This window comes from Perca flavescens, chromosome 16 (genome assembly GCF_004354835.1).
Source record: "Perca flavescens isolate YP-PL-M2 chromosome 16, PFLA_1.0, whole genome shotgun sequence".
NCBI classification, from domain to species: Eukaryota; Metazoa; Chordata; class Actinopteri; order Perciformes; family Percidae; genus Perca; species Perca flavescens.
This window is the reverse complement of record NC_041346.1, coordinates 21,152,162-21,174,715: the sequence shown is the minus strand read 5'-3', so window position 1 is coordinate 21,174,715 and position 22,554 is coordinate 21,152,162. Positions and strand designations below refer to the sequence as shown.

The 22,554-nt window shown below is 39.5% G+C and overlaps 1 protein-coding gene across 2 annotated transcripts in view; it reads left to right on the top strand.

Moving 5' to 3' along the window:
* dym (dymeclin) overlaps positions 1-22,554 on the top strand; it is a 58,216-nt gene that overhangs the window by 10,969 nt on the left and 24,693 nt on the right. For both annotated transcript variants that reach the window (XM_028601840.1, XM_028601838.1), the window contains exons 7-14: positions 482-607; positions 2,948-3,084; positions 9,969-10,154; positions 10,272-10,450; positions 11,846-11,971; positions 12,126-12,239; positions 12,392-12,486; positions 16,985-17,084. In XM_028601840.1, the coding sequence (XP_028457641.1) occupies positions 482-607; positions 2,948-3,084; positions 9,969-10,154; positions 10,272-10,450; positions 11,846-11,971; positions 12,126-12,239; positions 12,392-12,486; positions 16,985-17,084 (1,063 nt within the window). The remainder of the gene's footprint in view (positions 1-481; positions 608-2,947; positions 3,085-9,968; positions 10,155-10,271; positions 10,451-11,845; positions 11,972-12,125; positions 12,240-12,391; positions 12,487-16,984; positions 17,085-22,554) is intronic.

Sequence of the window (22,554 nt, the reverse complement as noted above, 5' to 3'; positions counted from 1 at the left end):
ATTTGTGTGCATCTGTGTACATACACAAGTGATACTCTTTCACTGTAAGATGTAAATCGCAAAGACTGTGTGAAAGTGGAAGGAATCGCCATTGCCCTGTGTGTACGTGTCAGGAAGCAGGTAACAGTTAAGTTTAGCGAACATGCTTCAATGGAAGGATACTCCTCTGTAGTGGGACCACTTTCCTCTTTGGAATCACATTGTCTTTTGTACCTCGTTCAGAATGTGATGTCAGTGTAGACAACATTGCAGATTACATAAAGTTTGTCACCGCTGGAAATAACCTGCTTCCCAAAATGCAATGACTCAGGAATAAATAATGGAACAAATAGATATCCTTATGACAGACTTGCGTAGATATCAGGCATTTTTATCTGTTTGCTTCTGTATTGTATGTTCATATACATATACCTTTTGAAGTTGTGATATAAGAGTATAACGTATTCGCATTAACTCTACATGCATCCGTCCTTTCCTGTAGTGACATCACCTACAGCATCCTGTTTGAAGCAGTGACCACGCTGCTGGTATTCTTCTCCTACCAACTCTTCCACAAAGACATCCTCCGAGATGGATTAATCTACCAGCACATTATGAAGGGACGATGGTGAGAAAACATACACACACAAGTTTATACTCTACTGAAGACTGCCAATATCTTAATTTACCAAACAGTAACTATTAAAACTACATGGCTAAACCTAACCCTTATTTTAACCAAGACATGAACACTAACCGAAAAAACCACAAAACTAAATGTAAATAACACACAATTTTCTAAAATTTCTACGAGTTCCTCTCACTTGCCTCTGTCACTGGGTCGTCCGCAATCTGTCGACGACTTTTTTTGAACGCAGGCCCAGATCATTTTGGATCTCCTCCAATCCAATATGGCACCGTCTGATCCAGCCTACTGTTCATCTATCCAGACTCTGATACTCTTTGTGCTTCCAGACAATCTCATCCTGTCCAAACAGTGTCTTCATGTGTCATTCAATTGGTACCAAAGGGGACAAAAGAAACAAATCTAGTCAACCAAGACCTTTGTTTCCACTGTGACCTTTTAGTCAGTCTCTTTGCTGGAAAGTGAACCAGTGAGTTTCTTTTTTATTTAAATGATAATAACCATATACTTTAAAATGAAAATGTGGAGATAGAATTTTACTTTTATTAGCATTTAGTCTAAAAGTAAAATCAAAGCAACAGTCTGATGTTGACCTGTACTTTCAAATGGTAATAAATGCACATAAATGCTATAACACTGTATGTATTTTGAAGTAGAGTAGCGTAGTGTAGTTTAGATGAGTGGACAAAGGATGATGGATGATTTTCTTTTAGGGCTCTCACAGCATGAGACCCAAATGTGAGCATTTTATGAATTGCCACTGAGCTGGAGAAAGGCTTCCAAGTAGCTGATGTTGGCAAAACAGATCTAACATAGTTTTGCGGTTTGGTCAGTTGAGGTGTGTGTGTGTGTGTGTGTGTGTGTGTGTGTGTGTGTGTGTGTGTGTGTGTGTGTGTGTGTGTGTGTGTGTGTGTGTGTGTGTGTGTGTGTGTGTGTGTGTGTGTGTGTGTGTGTGTGTGTGTGTGTGTGTGTGTGTGTGTGTGTGTGTGTGTGTGTGTGTGTGTGTGTGTGTGTGTGTGTGTGTGTGTGTGTGTGTGTGTGTGTGTGTGTGTGTGTGTGTGTGTGTGTGTGTCCAGAAGAACGCTAATTACATGCATGTCACTCCATTGGAGAGAGCTGATGTGATCAGCAAAGAATAGAGTCTCAAATTGAAACCTGATCTCGACACCTGTGGACTGAGAATAGGATCTCTGTCTGGCTGTACACACAAACACACCTGCATGTACATGTTAGAACAAGTCCTGTGTCTGGGATATGCTTTTTATTACCCTAATACTGGATATATAATTAAGTTGCTTTCACACCTGGGCTGTTTGGTCCATTTAAAACAAACCCTGGAGCATTTCATCAGGTAGTCCGGTTCGTTTGGGGGTGGTGTGAAAGCTCATTTGAACTCTGGTCCGAACCAAACCCACAAACTCTGGTCCGCTTAAAAACGGCGGTCTCGGTTCGCTTCCAAGCGAACTGAAGGTGGGTTCACTTTAGGTGATAAAGCGATCAGACCCAAATACGGGGAGTGAACTAAAACGGTGCATTTACTAGCCTGCAATTTCAACCTTGCACACAATTTACAGAATAATATGTGATTTTAAGGGATGGTAACTTTCAGATCCATAAACTATTCTGAGCATACATTGCTGGTCGTCTGTGTGACAACACATCATCATCCCTCTCTCTTCAGGGCCGCCCTCTCCTTTACTCGCTGTCTGTCAGCTGCTGACATTGTTCGCCTTACAACCAGAAAAAAACCCCAAGATGTTATAAATTTGGTGTTGCTCCATTATTTTTAAGACCACAAGTGTCGGCGAGTTTCACTCTGATATTCTGTCCAATAAACAAGTGACCATTTCGAACGTTTGGTGCGTTTGACAAAGTCCAGTGTGAAAGCTAACCAAACCAAATTAAAAATGCAACAATGTTGCAACTTCGCACCGAGTCTACCAAATTGTAAGTGTGAAAGCGCCCTTAGTGAGAGTTGGCAAATGAGCTGAACATTTTTTTTCTCTCAAGGTTTAATAAAGGTAATACTTGAAAAGATTGTGTTGTGTTCATATTCTTAATTGGGATGTATGCAGTCGGATATAACTGATGTTTCTGTTGAACAGGTGAGGAACAGCTTTTAAGGCCACAGGACCTGATAACCTCAGGGCTTTTATTTTGAAAAAATTGCATTTTTCAGTGTTCTATAGACACTCACATAATTCCTGAAATGTTGGAAGACCTCAAATATTATACCTCTTCCGAAGAAAGTGTGCCCTAAGGTTTCCTGGTTTCCAGCTGTCTTTTTAAACCTCTCTCTCCATTTGTCTCTCTTATCCCCAGTTTGTCTTTAACCAGTCGACTGGTGAAGACCCTGCTCTATAATTTCATCAGGCAGGAGAAATGTCCACCTCCAACCCACATCTTTGAGCCAAAAGCGGAAGGAGGCCTGCTTTACGGCTTGGCGTCAGGGGTGGCAAGTACGAGTACACACATTTACACACAAATAAAACAAAATGAAACGACCACAAAGGAGCAAAAGCTAAATCAATTTATTTGTGCAACCTAAATCATAATGTTGAATATATATTATCTCACCACCACAATTGCTGAGTTATAGGGATACAAGTAGAGAAATACAGTTTTTATTTGTGCGTTTATTTCTTGTGTTTATTTTCACTGGTAAAATTTGAATTGAATATTTTAAATGGCTACCTAACAACATTTTCATAGCTGCGTCCTGGTTTAACTTAGACCCAGCATCAGTTTTTTTTATTGCATTGGATGACTGAAATGGACATCTTGCGTGCAGTCAGTATGTGTTTTCTTCCAAACTACATGTATATGGCTTACATCAGTGGTTTTGGCCTTGATGTGGACATGATTGGTGAGCTGTTTAATTAACGAGTGATTTTTCCTTTTTAAGATTGTTTCATTTAAATAATAAATAATTTTTTTAGGGGCTTTCAAGGCGTGAAATTATCCAGTATTTCAAAAGAAAATAGGAAAAAGTCAAGCAAATATTGTCTAAGAGAAATATACGCTCTTCATTCTTATACTATTAATCATGTTGAGACCCCTTAGATTTATTATGGAGCCCCCTTAAGTCTTACCTTACGTCTTTGTTATTCGATCGTGTTGCTTGCCCCTATTGCAGTTTGTTGTAGTGATGCTACAGCTCCACACATCAAAATGAAGCTGGTGAGTAGAAACATCAGAAATTATAGGAATGAAAGTGAAATTACAAAAATAGGAGCCAGACAGTTAGAAAAGAATTGAGTGTGAGGTTTTTCCTTGGAGCCAACTAGTGAGAAAAATTATTAATCTGAGAAATGAAAGTGTGTGTGTGTGTGTGTGTGTGTGTGTGTGTGTGTGTGTGTGTGTGTGTGTGTGTGTGTGTGTGTGTGTGTGTGTGTGTGTGTGTGTGTGTGTGAGAGAATAGGGCTGGGTTTCCTCCACAGATAAATGCACTTTGTCGTTTGTTGGTGGCAGATTCCTATCAGTGAGCCATCAGCATTCAACCCAGCCTGTCTGTCTGTGGCCAGTGATCGGCCCAATGAGTTATGGTGCCCTGTTCTGTAATCCCCTAGAGCCTGTCTGTCTGCAGCCGCCTCCCTTATACACACACGCACAGACCAACAAAGACACAAGTGCTCTTATACTCGGAGCTCAGAAACAACACTTGTTTTCTTTCTCCGTCTCTCTGTCTCGTACATGCACACAGTCATCAGGGATTGGCAGAGTGCACATTTTAATTTGAATGTTGAAAATGGGTGTATACACGGGTGTTGTTCTATAGTAACAGTAAATATCGGTAGAATTCTTTTAACTTTGCAGCATGAGCAAATATTCAGCCAGTTAAAAGAGAGCTGCACCAATTTTACACTTTCAAGTTTACTAGTCATGGTTAGTATATCACAGGCAGGTAAAGAAGTACCTAAACCTTTCAAACGCACTCCATAATGGGGGTGGCAGTAGCTCAGTCAGTAGGGAGTTGACTCATAGTCCCCATACGGACCGAAGTATGGTGGTGGACTGGTAGCTGGAGAGGTGCCAGCTCACCTCCTGGGCACTGCCAAGGTGCTCTTGAGCAAGGCACCGAACCCCCAACTGCTCGGGGCCTTTCCATGGGCAGCCCCCTCACTCTGACATAGTGATATAGGTACTGAGCATGTGTATGTAATTCAGGCCGCAACTTCCTTTACATAGTGTACATGCTTTTTATAGAAGTCCATGTTGCTCATGTTAGTAACATGTAAAATAAGTCAAACGTGCCTACAGACTCCCATTCATAGACCGTCTGGATTTCCCCCCAGAAACAAGCACTGTTCACTGGCAAAGAAAGCTATGCTTGACTTCCGTCGCCATGTTAATGTGTGGGTGGATAGGATGTCTCTTCTCTCTTGTTTTTAAACGCTCTGCTGTCTAAATCTGAACGAGAGTCTGCAGGGGGATTATCACCCAGACTGGGAACCTTTGGCTTCCTCACCTCCTCTACTCTACTCGTCTCTACTCTACTCTGTTCTACTTATCTTAACTGTACTCTACTCGTCTCTACTATACTTGTCTCTACTCTACTCGTCCCTACTCTACTCTATTCAACTTGACTTGACCTTACCTACTCTATTCTACTCTTCTCCACTATTCTACTCTACTCTATTTCACTTTAGTGTACACTCTCCTCTTCTTTATTCAACTTGACTATATTCTACTCTACTCTCCTCTGCACTCTATTCTATTCAAATTGACTCGACTTGACTCTTACTTACTCTATTCTACTCTCCTCTCTTCTCCACTCTTCTACTATATTTCACTCTACTCTCCTTTACTGTACTTTACACTGTACATACTGTAGCTCTGCTCTCCTCTATTTGACTTGACTCTTACTTTGTCTATTTTATTCTCCTATTGTCCTCTACTCCTCTCTACTTTATTCTCCTCTCATCCATTTTCTTCTATTCTGCTCTACTCTTTGCTCCTCTGCCATGTACTTGTATGTGTTTGTATATGGTGGCTTTACACAATACTATTTGAGCCACCCGTCTGCCTACAAGCCGACACGCATGAAAATAATTCCTTTGCAATCCTCATGTTTTTACATTGCTACCGTAGAGAGGCTTAGTAACTCTGCTTCTCGTATAGTCCAAGGGCGGTGGTCCCAATCTACTCTATTGATAACAGGTGACTGCTCCACAAACAAAGACACCTTGTTAGATCTATATTTATGTCTGTGAGGTCCTCATTAGTATAGCACACTTAACAGAAAACTTGCTGGTCACCCTGGGTTTACGTTTTAGCCCTAGCTTTTTATTATGATTCTGATAAGTTGTTGGAATGTTTTCATATGTTATTATGTTTTTGTTAGAATGCTTTTGGATTGGGTTTGGATGAAAGTGCTTTGAGCATATATTTTCATTTGTGTGAGATTAACAGAGTAGTGTGTTTGTTTATTGTGTGTGTGTGTGTGTGTGTGTGTGTGTGTGTGTGTTTGGCCAAGGCATTGGCCTGAAGCCCTGATGTCATATTTCATTCAGTGTTATGCAAGTAAATAAGTAAGTAGCACATTCTGTCTGTCTCTGTTCACCAGGCGTTCACATCTCTGTCTGCACTGAACGGTTTGTTCTCAGCTGTAACTATGAGAACACATTTCCCACCTCAGCATCCGTTCTCTGCACAATGGTATATGTTGCATATAGCAGAGAGTGAAATGGAAAAAACACAACCAAGATTTCATCTCTTTTGGTGATGTGTATAGATACTCGTGAGTTATTTATTTTTTAGCCATGTTAGCGGCCTGCTACTTGGTCTGTTGGCACACCACTTTGGTCCAGACTGAAATATATCAACAACTATTGAACAAACTATTGCATTGCCATGACATTTTCTATGGATATTCATGGTGCACAGAGGATCAGTCCAACCTTACTTTTCCTTTAGCGCCACTAGTAAGTTGAGGTTTTCATTTTTTCCTAAGAAATATTGTTAATGGATTGGCACAAAAAATTGCGCAGACATTAATGGTTCCCAGATAATGTATCTTAATGACTTTGGTGATCCTCTAACTTTTTATCTAGCGCCATCATCAAGTCAAAAATGTAATTTGTCCAATACTTGATTGACTGATTAATTACTAAAATCCCTGCAAACTAATGGCAATCCTATCAGCCTCAGTTATACTTTGTTTTTAGTATTAATTAACAAATGTTAGCATGCTATACTAAGATGGTGAACATGGTGGACATTATACCTGCTTAACATTAGAATGTGAGCTTTGTCATTGGGAATATGTTCACGTTAGCATTTAAATTTAGCCACATAGTCTTGTTTTTTATCCTTGGTAGGTAAGGAGAAACTTTCCAGGTGCGGACTTAAATTCAGCACCAAATAAATTGCACTGTTGACTTATTAGATAACTGAGCTGTATTACATTTTAATAATTGTATGTAATTCCATTTATGTAGTTTCTTATCTCAAACACTCATCTAGATGTACAGTATATACTATTATGGATGTCATATTAAATACAAACTAAATACATTTAGCCTTTAACTATCAATGTACTATTGTGTATCATAATCCTATGCATAGGGGAGTGATCCTTTTGTGTTAATATGAATGCATTGTGGTGTATAGCAGCTGCATAGAGGGATTTAATGCTACTGAAAAATCTGAACTTTCTTCAAATATAACTGGGTACGTTGCAACTTAATTCCTGCTGAAAAGAAGTACTGCAGTGCTTATTAAGGAAAGTAAGGTAATGATATTCCCCCAACCAACAGCGGCATCATTAAGTTCCTCCACTGGAGCGTGTGTGTGTATGTTAATACCATTGACTGTAAAGGTTAATACGCATCTGGATTTGGTACGGGGTCATGGTTGGGTGAAGTAGATGTCAGGGGGGAAGATGTGGATTTATAAAGGATGGTTTACAGCCTGTGTCTGAATATTTGGAAAGACTGCAGATATTTGATTGTGTGATGATAGTTTGGTTTGAATATAGAAGTTGAATTTGTGCCGACAGTTGCGTCTGATGCTGGTGAGCATTATGTAAGACTACACAGAGCGTTCTGTCCTAAAAACAAGGCGTAGTCAAACATTAACAGCTAATCATTTGCAACAGAAATCGTATTATGGTCTGTTTTAATGGTAAGCATTTACAGGCTGTATTGTAAGGAGACCAGTAGAGGTTTGTAGGTCATGTAGAGTTTTCAGAGATGTTGTCGATATAGGCTCAAGTAAGGTGTGTGTGTGTGTGTGTGTGTGTGTGTGTGTGTGTGTGTGTGTGTGTGTGTGTGTGTGTGTGTGTGTGTGTGTGTGTGTGTGTGTGTGTGTGTGTGTGTGTGTGTGTGTGTGTGTGTGTGTGTGTGTGTGTGTGTGTGTGTGTGTGTGTGTGTGTGTGTGTGTGTGTGTGTGTGTGTGTGTGTGTGTGTGTGTGTGTGTGTGTGTGTGAGAGATGCCTTCATTGCCCCTGAGTCCTGAAGCCCAGATTCTGATTTCAGCATGCCAGCCTCTGTGTCCGTGTGTGACCTTCTCTTTTCCTCACTTTCCCCTTTCCTCCTCTTCATGTCCTCCTCCTCTTTTTCCACTGGGCGGCTGGCCAGGGCCGGAGCAGGCCTAAGCAGTGTAGCATTATTGGGTTTATGTGGTGGGCAGGCAGACAGGCTGAGGGAACCGTGCCAGACGGATAACAAACAGCACCCACTAAGGTAAAATAGAGGTGTGTGTCAGTAAGAGTAAGTGTATGTGTGTGAGAGAGTGCAGGAAATGTGGCTGCCAGACCGGGCTCTCTGACACTGTTGGGCTAGTCACTGTGGTGCCAGTGATGAGATGAACAGGGCTCCGTCACAACTTGGCCCTCTCTACCAAGATCTTGTTTTCTCTTACACTTCTCTTTCTGAGCTGTAGAAGGACAGAAGAGTATCGTGTTTAGAGAGAGAGAGAGAGAGACACACAGTCTGATGAATTACGTAATTTCTCTCTTGGGGATTTCTTGTTGTTGTGGATTGTGTTGATGTCCTTCTGCTCAAATATAAACCAATGTATCCCCCTCCTTACTGGAATTGCATACACATGTATACACACAGGGTCAGATTAAGTGTTGAAGTAGGTCTTTACTAGCCATTAGTAAATTTATTGACAAACCAACATTTAAACCATGAATGTTCTTAAGAATTTTACAGTGTCACAAGTTGTTGAAAAGAAACCCTTAGGCAGAGCAAGTATTTTGTCATGCATAATTGATGAAGACCCTGTGAGGTTGAAACCAGTCAAAGTTTTCACAAGCTGTTTCTTTGTTCGGTCTCCTTACTTTTAGAACAAGTAGTACAAGAAAAGGACACTGGGATGTGACCTGCTATTTTCTACTTCAGTTAATCTTTTAATGTAGCAGGATGTCCGTGTACATGAAGCATTTCACCCTTATGTTTTGAATGTCTCGTTGTTCCCTTGACTTAAATTATTTTTGGTTCAGTAACCAAGCAAACTGATGATGTGAGTGTGTCATAGTTGGATGGATCAGGATGACTTAATGACATTACTCTCACATTAAGGAGAGTGTGTGCAAATTCAGTCAGATACATTGATCTGCTCTTCCATCCTTGGCCACTAGATGGCAACATATCTACTCAGCTTCTCCTCAAATTCAGTAGCTTGATCAGTGTGGACCTGCAACACACTGTCTCTCACTAGTGCTTGGTTTGTGCATTCTGTGTAGCTAGACGTGCAGGAGCCAGTGGCTGTCATCTCTGTACCTTGGTGTTCATGCTTCCCGTGCTTCTCATGACGCCTGAAAGCACCAGCACTTCTGCAGCTCTGTAGGAAATTCAGCTCCCTCTCACTCCCCTAACAAGAAAAACGAACCCAACTCCAGTTGGCCAGTAGTTCCAGTTTCTCTTTGTTCTGTGGCGCCGTCTGTTGTTTCAAATTTCAGGTTCTGCAAACAATCGTGCGTGACTCCATTGTGCCCATTTTGGCCTTGATTACATCAGTCTGACTGCACATACTCTTTTGCATTCATTTCCCTATGAAGCCTAAATCAGTTATAAGGCTGAAGAGCTGCATGTTGTGAGAATACTTTACCAAAAGGTTGTCATACACAACCTGACTGCTTTTGATTACTGGGTCCTGCACAGTTCCATCTACTTATCTGTTGTACTGAAATGGAGAGCTGCAGTTCTCAGGCCAGCCTTGAAATATTTTTTTCTGTACCATAAACGGCTATTATCAATGTAAAACAAATAAAAAAAAATGTAACACACACTGGGGGAAAAAAAAAGTGTGAACCCACCAGAAATAAAAGTCATATTAAAAAAAGTAATTTTTATTTTTTTAAATCTGTGTACTATTTATGTGTGTCTGTCTCCAGGTGGGCTGTGGAGTGTCTTTACATTGGGTGGAGCTGGCAGCAAAGCCGGCATAGACCAGGAACACAACCCCTTACCTTTGTCCAATCAGAGCCTTCTGTTACTGCTGGTCCTAGCCAATTTGACAGACGGGCCTGACTGGCCCAACCCTTACCGCCAAGCCATTACTTGTTTCAGAAACACACAAGGTAATATATTTGTCTATTTTAATCCGTTGTACATATTTCAGAGTTGTTCATGTTGTATGACATGTACCAGAGGTTAATGATGTAAAATAATACTCTTGATAATATTTACCCATCTAGACACATCGTCGCTGTCCGTGGAGCAACCTCACACTTTCCAAATCAATTTCAACAGTCTGTACACAGCGTTGTGTGAGCAGCAGCGCTCTGACCAGGCCACACTTCTACTGTACACCCTCCTTCACCAGAACACCAACATGAGGACATACATGCTCTCCAGAACCGACATGGACAATCTGGTGGGTGGGATGGCAATGAAGAAAATTGATAATTTACATACATGCATGCACATTCATTATTCCTGTCTGTCTGACATTTTGTTGTGTAGTTTATTGACAAGGCATAAGCAAGGCACATTGTATGATTGGGTAATCCTCAACAAAACACATTATGCAGTCCTTCCTTACACACATGGGTATGGCCATGAAATGGTTTCATCTGGGACCAATGCTATGGCTCGGTAAACAGTGAGGATGTATGTAGTGGCAGCTGGTGCTATTCTGTCCATGTGGGACAGTGCCAGTTATTCCTTACAGCAGAGTGAATGTACTGAGGCAGTTTAGTGAATGAAAATCAATCTTTTGCTCAGCATGTCCGATGGTATCACATATGAGCATGGTAGACTCTTTCACACAGTGTAACACTAAATAATTTGGTTTTATTGAAAGGAGGGGAAGTAGGAGTTAAAGTCATGTATTATTATTTAGCCTTTGTACCAGGTTTAAAAAGACTTGGAATCTCAACTGAAAGCCAAACATGTGCAGGAAATTACTTTAATTTACAATCATATTTTGAAACTGCAGGTCAATTAAATTAATTTACGTCTATCAGTATGACCTTTCTGTGTTATTATAATAAAATATCATCATTAGGTGTGTGTGTGTGTGTGTGTGTGTGTGTGTGTGTGTGTGTGTGTGTGTGTGTGTGTGTGTGTGTGTGTGTGTGTGTGTGTGTGTGTGTGTGTGTGTGTGTGTGTGTGTGTGTGTGTGTGTGTGTGTGTGTGTGTGTGTGTGTGTGTGTGTGTGTGTGTGTGAGAAATGAGTCTAAAGCACCTTTGCACGACAGTCTAATGAGCTAATAATGCATCTGTGTGGGTTCATCGCTCACTATGCTAGCTACTAACTGCTCTTTTGCACACTGTTGTCGGATCACTTTTACCATCTGCTTTGCATACTTCTTATATATATATATATATATATATATATATATATATATATATATATATACCTCCACCTATAGTTTAGCAGCCATGAATTGGTAAATAATGTAAATGTATTCTCAACTAGCATCCCCAGTGCTGCTTTTACTGTTTGTTTTACTTGGTACTCAGTTTGAACCACACTTGGTAACTCTACTATAGTAGCGGGTATTTATGTAGTATGATTGTTTTGGGCTAGAAGCTTCCTTTCCGGGACGAAAATAATAAAAACAATACATTTTTCATTGTGCACACCTTATGCTTTGGTATTCAGCTTTTCAATTGCATCTGTTGGAAGATTATTTTCCTTTTTGTCCTTTCAAGCTGTTTGATTGTGGAATCTTGTAACAAAGATTTAATGAATGTCATTTCTGCGACTCCACCTTACACACACATGCTGAGCTCTTCCTTTTTGCTCTCCCACTCTTCCTCTCAGGTGTTGCCCATCCTCGAGATCCTTTACCACGTGGAGGACAGAAATTCTCATCATGTCTACATGGCCCTCATTATCCTCCTCATCCTTACAGAGGACGATGCCTTCAATCGCTCCATCCATGAGGTGGTGGGTAGACACATTTTAATACATTGTTCACAGGTCAGGTGTTGCCACTGCAACATTCCTTTACTTGCAATGGCCGGGATAATCACAATAATTCCTGATGTTTTTAACATCTTATCTCAAATGTCTTATTTCTTTGTCCCTCTCCCTCTCGCAGATATTGAAGAATGTCCCATGGTACACAGAGAGAACACTGACAGAGATCTCACTTGGCAGTTTGCTCATCCTGGTGGTCATCCGCACCATCCAATTCAACATGACCCGGACAAGAGTAAGTTTAACACGTATTCAAACGTACAGTTCAACCCAAATAGTAATTAATCACATCCACATACGAAGATTGAAGAGTTGAATTGAGTTATTTACAGTTTAACAGTAACATCAGGTAACATGTCGGTTTGTGTGTGTGTGCATCCTCCCCAGGATAAATACCTCCACACCAACTGTCTTGCTGCACTTGCCAACATGTCAGCCCAGTTTCGTTGTCTCCACCAGTATGCTGCCCAGCGCATCATCAGGTGAGGACATATTTGAGGTGTAGAATAGACCAGAGGATGATATAAAATGTTAATTGGTAGCTTCTTTCTTCCATTAATCCATGTTCTATATGACCTATTCCAGCTCTTGTCTTATTCTAGTAAATGTCTGCTTTGGACAAATATTAAAAGTGGTTTGAAACTAAAAGCAAAGTTGTCAAACACTGAGGTAAAGTGACCATGTTTTTTTTTTTTTTTTTTTATATGTACTTCTGTACTGCCTGACATTGAATAAGTTACCTTTAGTGGTTTGTTTAAATTAGAATCTTGATACTGACCTTTTATATTTGACGGTCTTGATATCCTCCAACTAGGGATGGGAGATAAAATCCTAGTATATCAGATTTTATATCACAGTATCAATGCATATGTTGATTTGATAAATTGATTGTTAACAGATTAAATTAACCAGACGGGGATGCCGGTTCTTGGCAAAAGTAAATACCACAAAATCAATTGTATATTGTCTCATGGCATTGTCATATGTCTGACCCCTACTAACTCAAAACTGTGCTGAATGTGCTTCCTTCCTGGCTGACAGATTGAATAAAACAGACAACAATTGTGCATCCCAGAGAGAGAAACGGGGACAAAAATATAAATCCATTAATAAAGTAGAAGAAGATGGCACACCATCAAAACAGTAAATGTGTTTCAGCCAGAGGCCGTTCTCAGGGCGTGGATGAGGATAAAGTTTGCCCAAACTAGAGCTATTGCACAGGTGATGACGTGCTATCTCACATCTTTTTAGTTTTGTGTACTAAAACCAACAGCATAAGTAGCATACATCACACATTTAGCTGGTGTGTATTTCAACTGTTTAATTGCTGCTTTAAGTAAGTGGCAGGCTTCAACACAATCTTAATCTGTGTGAGGCAAGCAAAGACGCGAAAAGAGAGACGGAAATTGCCCGAAGACAAAGTTCTAATTCACACACAAGCACACTCATTCATTTTAATGATCATTATAGTAACTTGAAAGTGGCTGCAGCAGAAGAGAGGAAGACATTAAATATTGAGCAAGTGGTGTGCCTGTGTAGAGAGGAACATTATGTAAGACGAGGTAAATGAGAGAAAGAGTTTGGCTGACAAGGAGACAGAAGACAAGAGGACAAGGTCCAAACCGCACACATCGAGTAATTCATGTCTGTTTGTTAACTCCAGACACACAGGAAGGAAGGTTTTCTTCCCTGAAGACACACATTCACGCACATTCAAGGATCCTCTTATCTTGCTGACTGTGTCTCTCTCCATATCTGTGACTCTCTGGTGTTTTGAGTCAGAGAGGAACACTGTGAATGTGTTCATGTCTGTCCTTTAGTGATGTAGAGCAACTGACTCCATGTCTGATGATGATGATAATGATGATGATGATGATTATGACTATGATGGCCAGGGCTGGGCTAAACTAGCTGGCTAGATAAAGGGAATTTCCTGCCAGGAATTTCCAAATGTCTGCCAGGCACTGCTGAACTCTGCTCCTTAATTAACTCTTTAAGAGAATCATAGGTTGTGCTGTTTATTTACAGGCATCAGGTTGGGTTTGAATTTCTTACCTACACCTCGCATTTTTCCTTATTATTTATCCTCTCTTACCATCAATATTAACTTTCTGCTACATTCTGTCCTCCATATCCACATTCTCCTCTGTCACCACACATGCTCATGTGTTTGATTAATCCAGTAGTTACTCTCTCAGTTAATTGTTTGGTCTAAAAATGTCAGCAAATAGCAAAAGATGAAGTTTCCAGAGCCCACGACGTCTTAAAATGCCTTGTTTGGTCTGACCAACAGTCCAAAGCTACAAAACTCAGAAGAAAATATTCACATTTGAGAAGTTGGAGCCTATTTTTTTGTACTAGAATGTGAAAATAGTTGCTTGTTAATTTACTTTCATTCGAATAATGTGTTATTTGAGTATCTTTTGATCGTTTCAGCTGTAGTCCACAGTTCACTAACTCAAACCTATTTATAGTCACTTTTTCAATTTGTGCATGAAAAAAAATGTTTTAAGACAAAATATTGCTAAAAAGTGTTTTTACACATGCCTGAGGTGTAAAAGTCTTATACTTTTCTTATTTGTTTTGGACAAAAGTGTTAAATATAAATGCAAAAATTGGTATCAATATAGGTGATTGATGGACTAATTACATATCAGAAATGTAAAACTTGAGCTGCATTTTGATTGAAACATAATTTTCATTTTAATCATGCAGGCCTTAAAATTAACGTGTATACGTACATGTACATACAAATGTCCAAATCCACGGTACATAACCACACACTGTGTGTGTCCAGATGAAAAAGGATCCTTTGAACTGGTAGAGACAGAGCACCTTTACATCTCCAGTGTGTCTGGGGGGGAACCTGTCTGTCATTACTTCAGCCTCATAACTGATTTTGGGATCAGGCCATCAGTGTGGAAATCCTTCTGTGTTGCTGTTTCCCAAGCCCTGTCCGTCACTACCTCGGCCCAAATGAGGGATGTTATTGTGGGCAAACGTCCCAGGTGGAACTTGGTCGGTGGTCTCTCATTTGAAATAGCAAAAAAAACTGACTAGATAGTACAACAGGTCCCATTAAATAGTCCTGGCTAATAGGGCCTTTGACATAAGGTCTGTAGGTAACAAGTAGACCTCCTCATAGCTGCTCCGATATCGCCATTCACCTATCATTTGGCCAATTAGCCTGGAGAAAGAATGCTGAGAGACTTTGTGTGTGTTTTCCAGTGCTGACAGATGGACAGGTGTAGCTCGAAAGGGGCTTAGCTGAGCTCTGCATCGGAGTTTCCCTAGCCCTTTGCTGTCATAAAATGTAATTTATTCTGTAATTTTTCCCCTTGATTGACACACAAATTAAACATTCACCAGCCTTTGGGGCCTGGAAAGACTATTAAAAAGTTGTAATTAAAACCGAAGGTCATTGATAATTATGATGATAAACACCACAATGAATACGATATGAGATTAGACGAATAAGATGAGATGTATAAAAAGTCTCCTATATTAATATTTTTCTTATGTTGACCTCTTTATTACATCTCATATATATATATATATATATATATATATATATATATATATATATATATATATATATATATACACACACACACACACACACACACACACACACACACACAGGCCAAAAGTTAGGACACACTTTCTCATTCAATGCGTTTCCTTTTTATTTTCAGAACTATTTACATTGTAGATCCTCACTGAAGGCATCAAAACTATAAATGAAAACATATGGAATTATGTACTTAACAAAAAAGTGTGAAATAACTGAAAACATGTCTATTTTAGATTCTTCAAAGTAGCCACCCTTTGCTTTTTTTTATTAATAAGGGAAACAATTCCACTAATTAACCCTGACAAGGCACACCTGTGAAGTGAAAACCATTTCAGGTGACTACCTCATGAAGCTCATTGAGAGAACACCAAGGGTTTGCAGAGTTATCAAAAAAAGCAAAGGGTGGCTACTTTGAAGAATCTAAAATATAAGACATGTTTTCAGTTATTTTACACTTTTTTGTTAAGTACATAATTCCATATGTGTTCATTCATAGTTTTGATGCCTTCAGTGAGAATCTACAATGTAAATAGTCATGAAAATAAAGAAACAAATTGAATGAGGTGTGTCCAAACTTTTGGCCTGTACTATGTGTGTGTGTATGTGTGTATGTATATATTAATTTTAATATTTTTTTTTAGAGTTAACAACCACTCAAATTGAGAGCATGTTCTTTGCACAGGCGCTACTCACTCAAGTTACTTTAAAAATGTGTTAGTCTCTTGCGTGACCACACATGTTGGGTGAATCAGTTTACTGTTGCGTCAACACTGTCCCATTAATGGTTTGTGTGCATATTGACCCACTGTATTGCTACCCAAGGTCGCACAAGCATACTCTAGACTCTTGTGTTCAGCCATCAAATTCAATAATGCACACACACACACACACACACACACACACTCACACACTAAGGGTAAAGCAAGTCAGTTAACTTGTGGGTCAAATGGCAGACTGTCACCTACAAACACACACATGAAATGGAAATTTTCGAGAAGTAGTCAAGGCTGCGACCTGCGCAGGCCAAATAAAAGCCAGGTTAAAAAAAGGGGTTGTGATTGTAAATGGATGGTTAATTAAGCACAATGTTTAGTATTTTGACACATCATTTCTAAAACTGTCTCCTGCCAATTTCATGATTATTTTGTTATTCCAAAGCTAATTATTATTTATTATTTTAAAGGCCTCATTTAGAAAGCAAAACAGGCCCATCTCTAATAATAATCTGTCTTAAATAAAGGTTTCATTCTTCAGTTAAAGGCCACTGTTTGTGTATTTACAGCACATTAGTTGCTGATCACCATGTGCAGTGTGACAACTGTGTGTTTGGGTTCTTTGTTGAAGTGTATCATTCATCTGTCGTTGCTGCTCTCACTCCTGTTCCCCTCTCTGTGTCTCTCCTGCAGTTTGTTTGCTTTGCTTTCCAAAAAGCACAACAAGGTTTTGGAGCAGGCAACACAGTCTCTGAGAGGCCGACAAGGAGACAACACAGCCTTGCCTGACTATGTGAGTATCTCTCTCTCGCTCTCTCTCGCTCTCTGTGTCTGTGTGTCTGCAATCAGTTTATTAGTAGTTGCCTAATTATGTCTACTTGGATAAGGTACAAAAGTTGACATGGGTGTTAGTTACAGTTGGTGAGTGTGAGGTTCCTTGAAGTAGCATGGATTTTTACTTTTTTATTTTTTATGATGAGTCATGGTTTTGTCTAAAGACAAGTTTTTGGGTAATGCGCTTATTCACTTCCTTGCTGAGAGAAGATCGATACCACTCTCGTATCGGTCTGTTAAATATAAAGCTACAGCCAGTCAGCTTAGCTGAGCTTAGCATAAAGACTGGAAAGAGGGGGAAATGACAAGCTTATACTCATGTATGGGGCTATTACTATTATATGTAGAAATAGACCCATGCATGACCCCCATAAAATCGTCATTTTTACACATCAGTTTTTGTTCGGATTAAACAAACGAGAGATAACATTTTATTAATGAACTTTATAGGTGCTGGTGGACAGATTTTGTTACCTTTGAATAGCTGGTTAGCTATTCCAGCTAACCAGCTGGTGGCTGAAGCTTCATATTTAGCATAAAGATGTGACAGTGGTATTGATCTTCTAATCTAAAGTAACCCTATTACTATTTTTACCCTAACATTTTATAATGGTTTGAAAAACAAGCAATCATCGGAGTATTTAAATTCAAAGCTGTAACCAGCAAAATGTTCAGTTCATCATCCAATGTATTAGTCGGCTGTTGTGTCAGCATCATTTGATATTTTTATAAGTAAACAAGATAAAACATAATGCTGTGTGCTGCTTTGTAGCATCTCCTCTATCATGGATTTTGAAATGTTTTTCGATGTCTCTCTTAGTCTGCTGTAAAAGACTGAGACAAGTCCACATTTTGCTCCTGGCACCAGTTATGTCGACCAGTTTAGGTACTCCGTGGGATTCATTTGAAATGTGGTGCACAGTTTGATGCTGTTTCTACATTTAAATTGAAGGCATGTTACTGCAGAACCAGCATTGAGTTGCTGTATGCAGCTCTGTCTACTCCAATCCTTTGTCTTCTTCTCATTACTTTTCCAGTTCACATCCCACACATTTAATATGTACTAAAATGGATTCTCCACTTGTAGAATAATATTTGATGAAAGTGTTGAGCTTTTTGTTTCTTTTTTTCTTTAAATTGGATGATAAAATCCGTCATTTTCTGAAACATCAGTGTTTATCTGAAATTGAAATCTTAACAGCACCGCAGCAGTGACTAAGTGGCAGAGCTTAAACCAATAGATTTAAAATGATGTTTTCCCAATGCAATTAAGTATCTATGGATCTTGTTAGTGCACCACACCGGGCCAGTGAGTACACGCTGTTGACTATTGACTGTATAACTGTCTGTATTGTGTTTAGGTTAGTCTGTTTACTTCTCAGTCTGGCTGTCTTATTGTGTGTGGGTGTGGGTGTGGGGGTGTGGGTGTGGGTGTGGGTGGGTGGGTGGGTGGGTGGTTGTTGTGTTTTTGTGTGTGGTTGTTGTGTTTTTGTGTGTGGGGCTTGGAGATGTATTAGGAGGTCCCCTTAGGTGCTGTGGAAACGCGAGTCTATTTGAGTGCTCTTTCAACCATGTAGCGACTGTCTGATGAGGTCCCCTTACAAACAGACATCTAGGCACACGTAAACACACTCATAAAAAACCTATATAATGCAATTATCCAGCTTTGTTTTGATGCTTTCTTCCTTCAGGGCTTCTTTTATCACCCATACATAAACACACACTGTATATGACTGAAGGTGGAAGAGAAAAACCTAAAGAGAGATTACTTTGATTATATCTTCTCTGTTGAACATATCAGTCCAGCCAGTTGTTTACATAGGAGAGTGCACTCGGAGTGAATATAATAGTGACAGCTATAATAAGACAAATACACCCACGCACAATGAGGGGTCATTGTGTAAGGTGGACTATACAACAGCGCTCCTGCTTTTGGTATAGTTCCAGTGTGTTGCTCAAGGGCACAAGACACATTTCCAGTAGGATTATATCATGGGAATTTTACAATGAGGGTTTTTTCCCTAGAAAAGTGTCTGACATCCAGTCTGGGTCATAGGCTATTAAGGCATAACTGATCAACAGCGGTTTGTCCTTGAGCTTAGACTATACTAACTCAATATGACATTGGTTCCCATGTCTACAAGGGTTCCCGTGACTTACTGTTCACAGCTAGAAGTCAACTTTTAGCTTTATTGAGATCTCTTGATTAAAAGGAGCATATTGTATTGTTTGCCTTCTGAGCATGTGCACACATAACACCTACTTTGAGATATAAATTCAGCTTAATTGTGTCTTGGACAGCAGAGTCCACTTTTCACACGGATTTGGTTGTAAACATCTTGGTCTTAGTCAGTGGTGATTCTGAGTGTTTGGCAAAGCCTTGTAAGCTCCCTGTTCAGAAGGCTGGGGACGTTGGGATGAATTGTAATACTGTATGTGGTAAATATTTAAATTTGTTGTTTATGACCAAATACCTCAAAAACTAATGACATTCTTATCAGCCTCAGTTGTACTTTGTTTTAGCAAATGTTAGTATGCTAAACTAAGATGGTAAACCTGGTTAACATGTTAGCATTGTCCTTGCGAGCATGTTAGGATGTTAAGTTGTCATTTGGCTCAATGCACTACTGTCCCTAAGTACTGCCTCACAGAGCTGCTTGTTTAATTTTTATTTGAATTGAAGTGTGGCATAGGTATAGGGTTTCAAATGTAGATTTGATCAGTAGGGATGCTACTAACAGTTCATTTTCATCAACCATTAATCTGCATTTTTGTAATTATTTGATTATATATTGGGTCTGTAAAATGTCCAGAGCCCAGCTCGTTTTGTCCAAACAGCCCTCCACAAACTTTTATTCAGTTTACATAAAACAAAGCAAAGCAGCAAATCCTTGCAATTGTGAAGCTGGAACTAGAGAATTTTTGCATTTTTACTTATTTAAAAAATGAATAACTATTATCTTTTTTTCTGCTTGCTAACCATTATGCTGCAGTGAATTTTACATGGGATTATTTGTTTTTGTCACATTCTATTCTGCTGTGTGTGTGACAATGAGGACTTAAACTATCTTTGCATATAGACTAAATTTTAAGCAAATACCTGGCTCAGTCTTTCACGGAAATGGACGAATAGATAAAAAAAAATAAACAGCTGGTTAAATGTTTTAGACAGTGACAAATAGGAAAGGAAATTTATTCCACACAAGTGAAGTTAATGTTTTTAAAACGTTATCTACAAGCTAAACCAAGCTGACCAGCCATTTATTTCTACCCTCCGTCATCATCGGTCTGAAACTTAAACTGACATTTACATAAAACCTTTTGCATAGCTTTTCTTATCAGGCCAGTTATAATAACCTCACACGCTGGCTAAGGTTCTCAGGTTCGGCTTTGGAGAAGTGACATCTAAAAGAAATCGTGTCGACTCCTTTGTTTTCTCCTTCTCTGGCCCTCCTTTTCTCCTCCAGTAGAAGTGAAGGATGTGGCTGTGAAACTGAAAGCAGCTTTCTCTGGTGTTATTCATAATCTCTCATCTTAACATGGGACGTTTAGGGAGCTATAGGGAGAGATCAAGAGGAGCAGAACATGAGGAGAAAAGAACGATAGAAATGGGAGAAACAAGCAGGAGGAGAGAAGATGAGGAGGGTTTGAAGAGAGGGTGGGCTTGTGATGGGCATCTGGAAACAATGTAATTTGGCTGAGTCTCGCTCTGGAGAGAGAACTAATGTTTGTTTAATGTGAGATTGTCCTGGACATGTAATTGCTCTCTTTTACGAGGGAGGAGGATATGAAAAAACAACGTCAAATGCTCTAAGCTGTGGGTTAAAGCTGGGCTCATTCTGCTTATGTGTTAATGTCTCCCTCTGTTTTCTCTTTCTCCCCCTCCATTTCCCTCCTTCTTTATGTCTGCCTCTTGGTCTCTCTCTCATATGTACATTCACAGAGCACCCCCCCATCCTTGTATGTGTTTGTGCTGCTGTGTCTGGTTAGTGTCAGGGAAGAAAGAGTGAAGGGTAAGGGCCCCTTGAGCCCCCAAGGGACAGCCAGAGGCTCCCAGTCCAAGCAGGGCAGCTCTCTCGGGGCCCCGATGCTGTGCTCTGCAGCCTCTGCACCTCTGATTGCCCTTTGGGATAAGTGCAGTGACATGCAGTATGTGCTCGTGCACACACACAAACATAAAACAAGAAAGTATGCACTGTGGTACATTGTATTGGGTTGTGTGTCACTGTTTATGCTCCCAGCCAGTGGTAGTAGTAATATTACTTCTGTGCCTCTTCATCTGTTTACTGTTGCACATTACTGGGAAGACGCACGCACGCACACACACACACACACAGAGCGAGAGAGAGAGCCAGAAGCATGTTGGACCACCATGTCTATGTGTTTACAGTATGTGTGCTGGTTGAGTCACAATCTGTGATCTCTTTTTAATAGCCAGAGAGACACATGCATTAGCTTTGTAGCACCATTCCTTTTGTTTAGGGAAGAAGCAGAGCCCAAGGATATATCAACAGATAATAAACATTATGCCTTCTGTTTATTATCAGGCCTTCCAGGAAATTGCCATTTTTGTATTAGGCTAGAAAATTGTTTAGCAAAATCCACAGTTTTTCCATTAATGCTACAATAGCTCATAGATGGCTAGAAATGTTTTTAAAGTTGATTTGTGTACAGTCTCTGAAGTATATGTAGGTGAACAGATCATTTCAACCAACCAACCATTTTTTTCTTTACTTTTTACTTTACTTTTTCTTTACTACATTGTCAGTCGATGACTCAAACTCATTTATGTTATATAATTAATATTAATGCAGACTTCAAGGTCCCATATCTGTTTTGTTTTTGGTCGGGCTATAGTCACTTGTATGGGACAAGATTGCTCTCACACCAGTGTTGAAAAAGTATTGAAATATATACCCATGTATCCTAACTGTAATTCCCCATTTTCAAGCAGTGCATAAATATTTAATAAATACGTACTATAATGTAGTTTTAAGACGCTTTTAAGGACATTTTACATGCTTATTTTATGTACAGTATTTGTAAAAAATTATAACTTTGCCCATGAAGACATGTTTTATATTATTACTACAACAATTGTGTTTTGCCAAATTGTCATTCATAAGATAAGAATCTTTATTGTCATATGTTTACACAACCACGACCTTTTCACAGATGTAAACATAAACATTTTAAATGGCCCCAAGTTGATTTCCTGTTGCAGTGTATGTGAATGACATCAACTGACAGGAAGTTAACAGGGGGCCAGGCTGTTGCCTAGCAATGGAATTCGATTGAAAATTGAATTCCATTGATGCCCATAGGAGGAGTGATAGTTGTTGACAAATGCATTAATAAACACATTTTATTGAGTTTTAAACCATTTAAATTCTATATACTGCTTATAAATGCTAAATAGAGGGACTTAA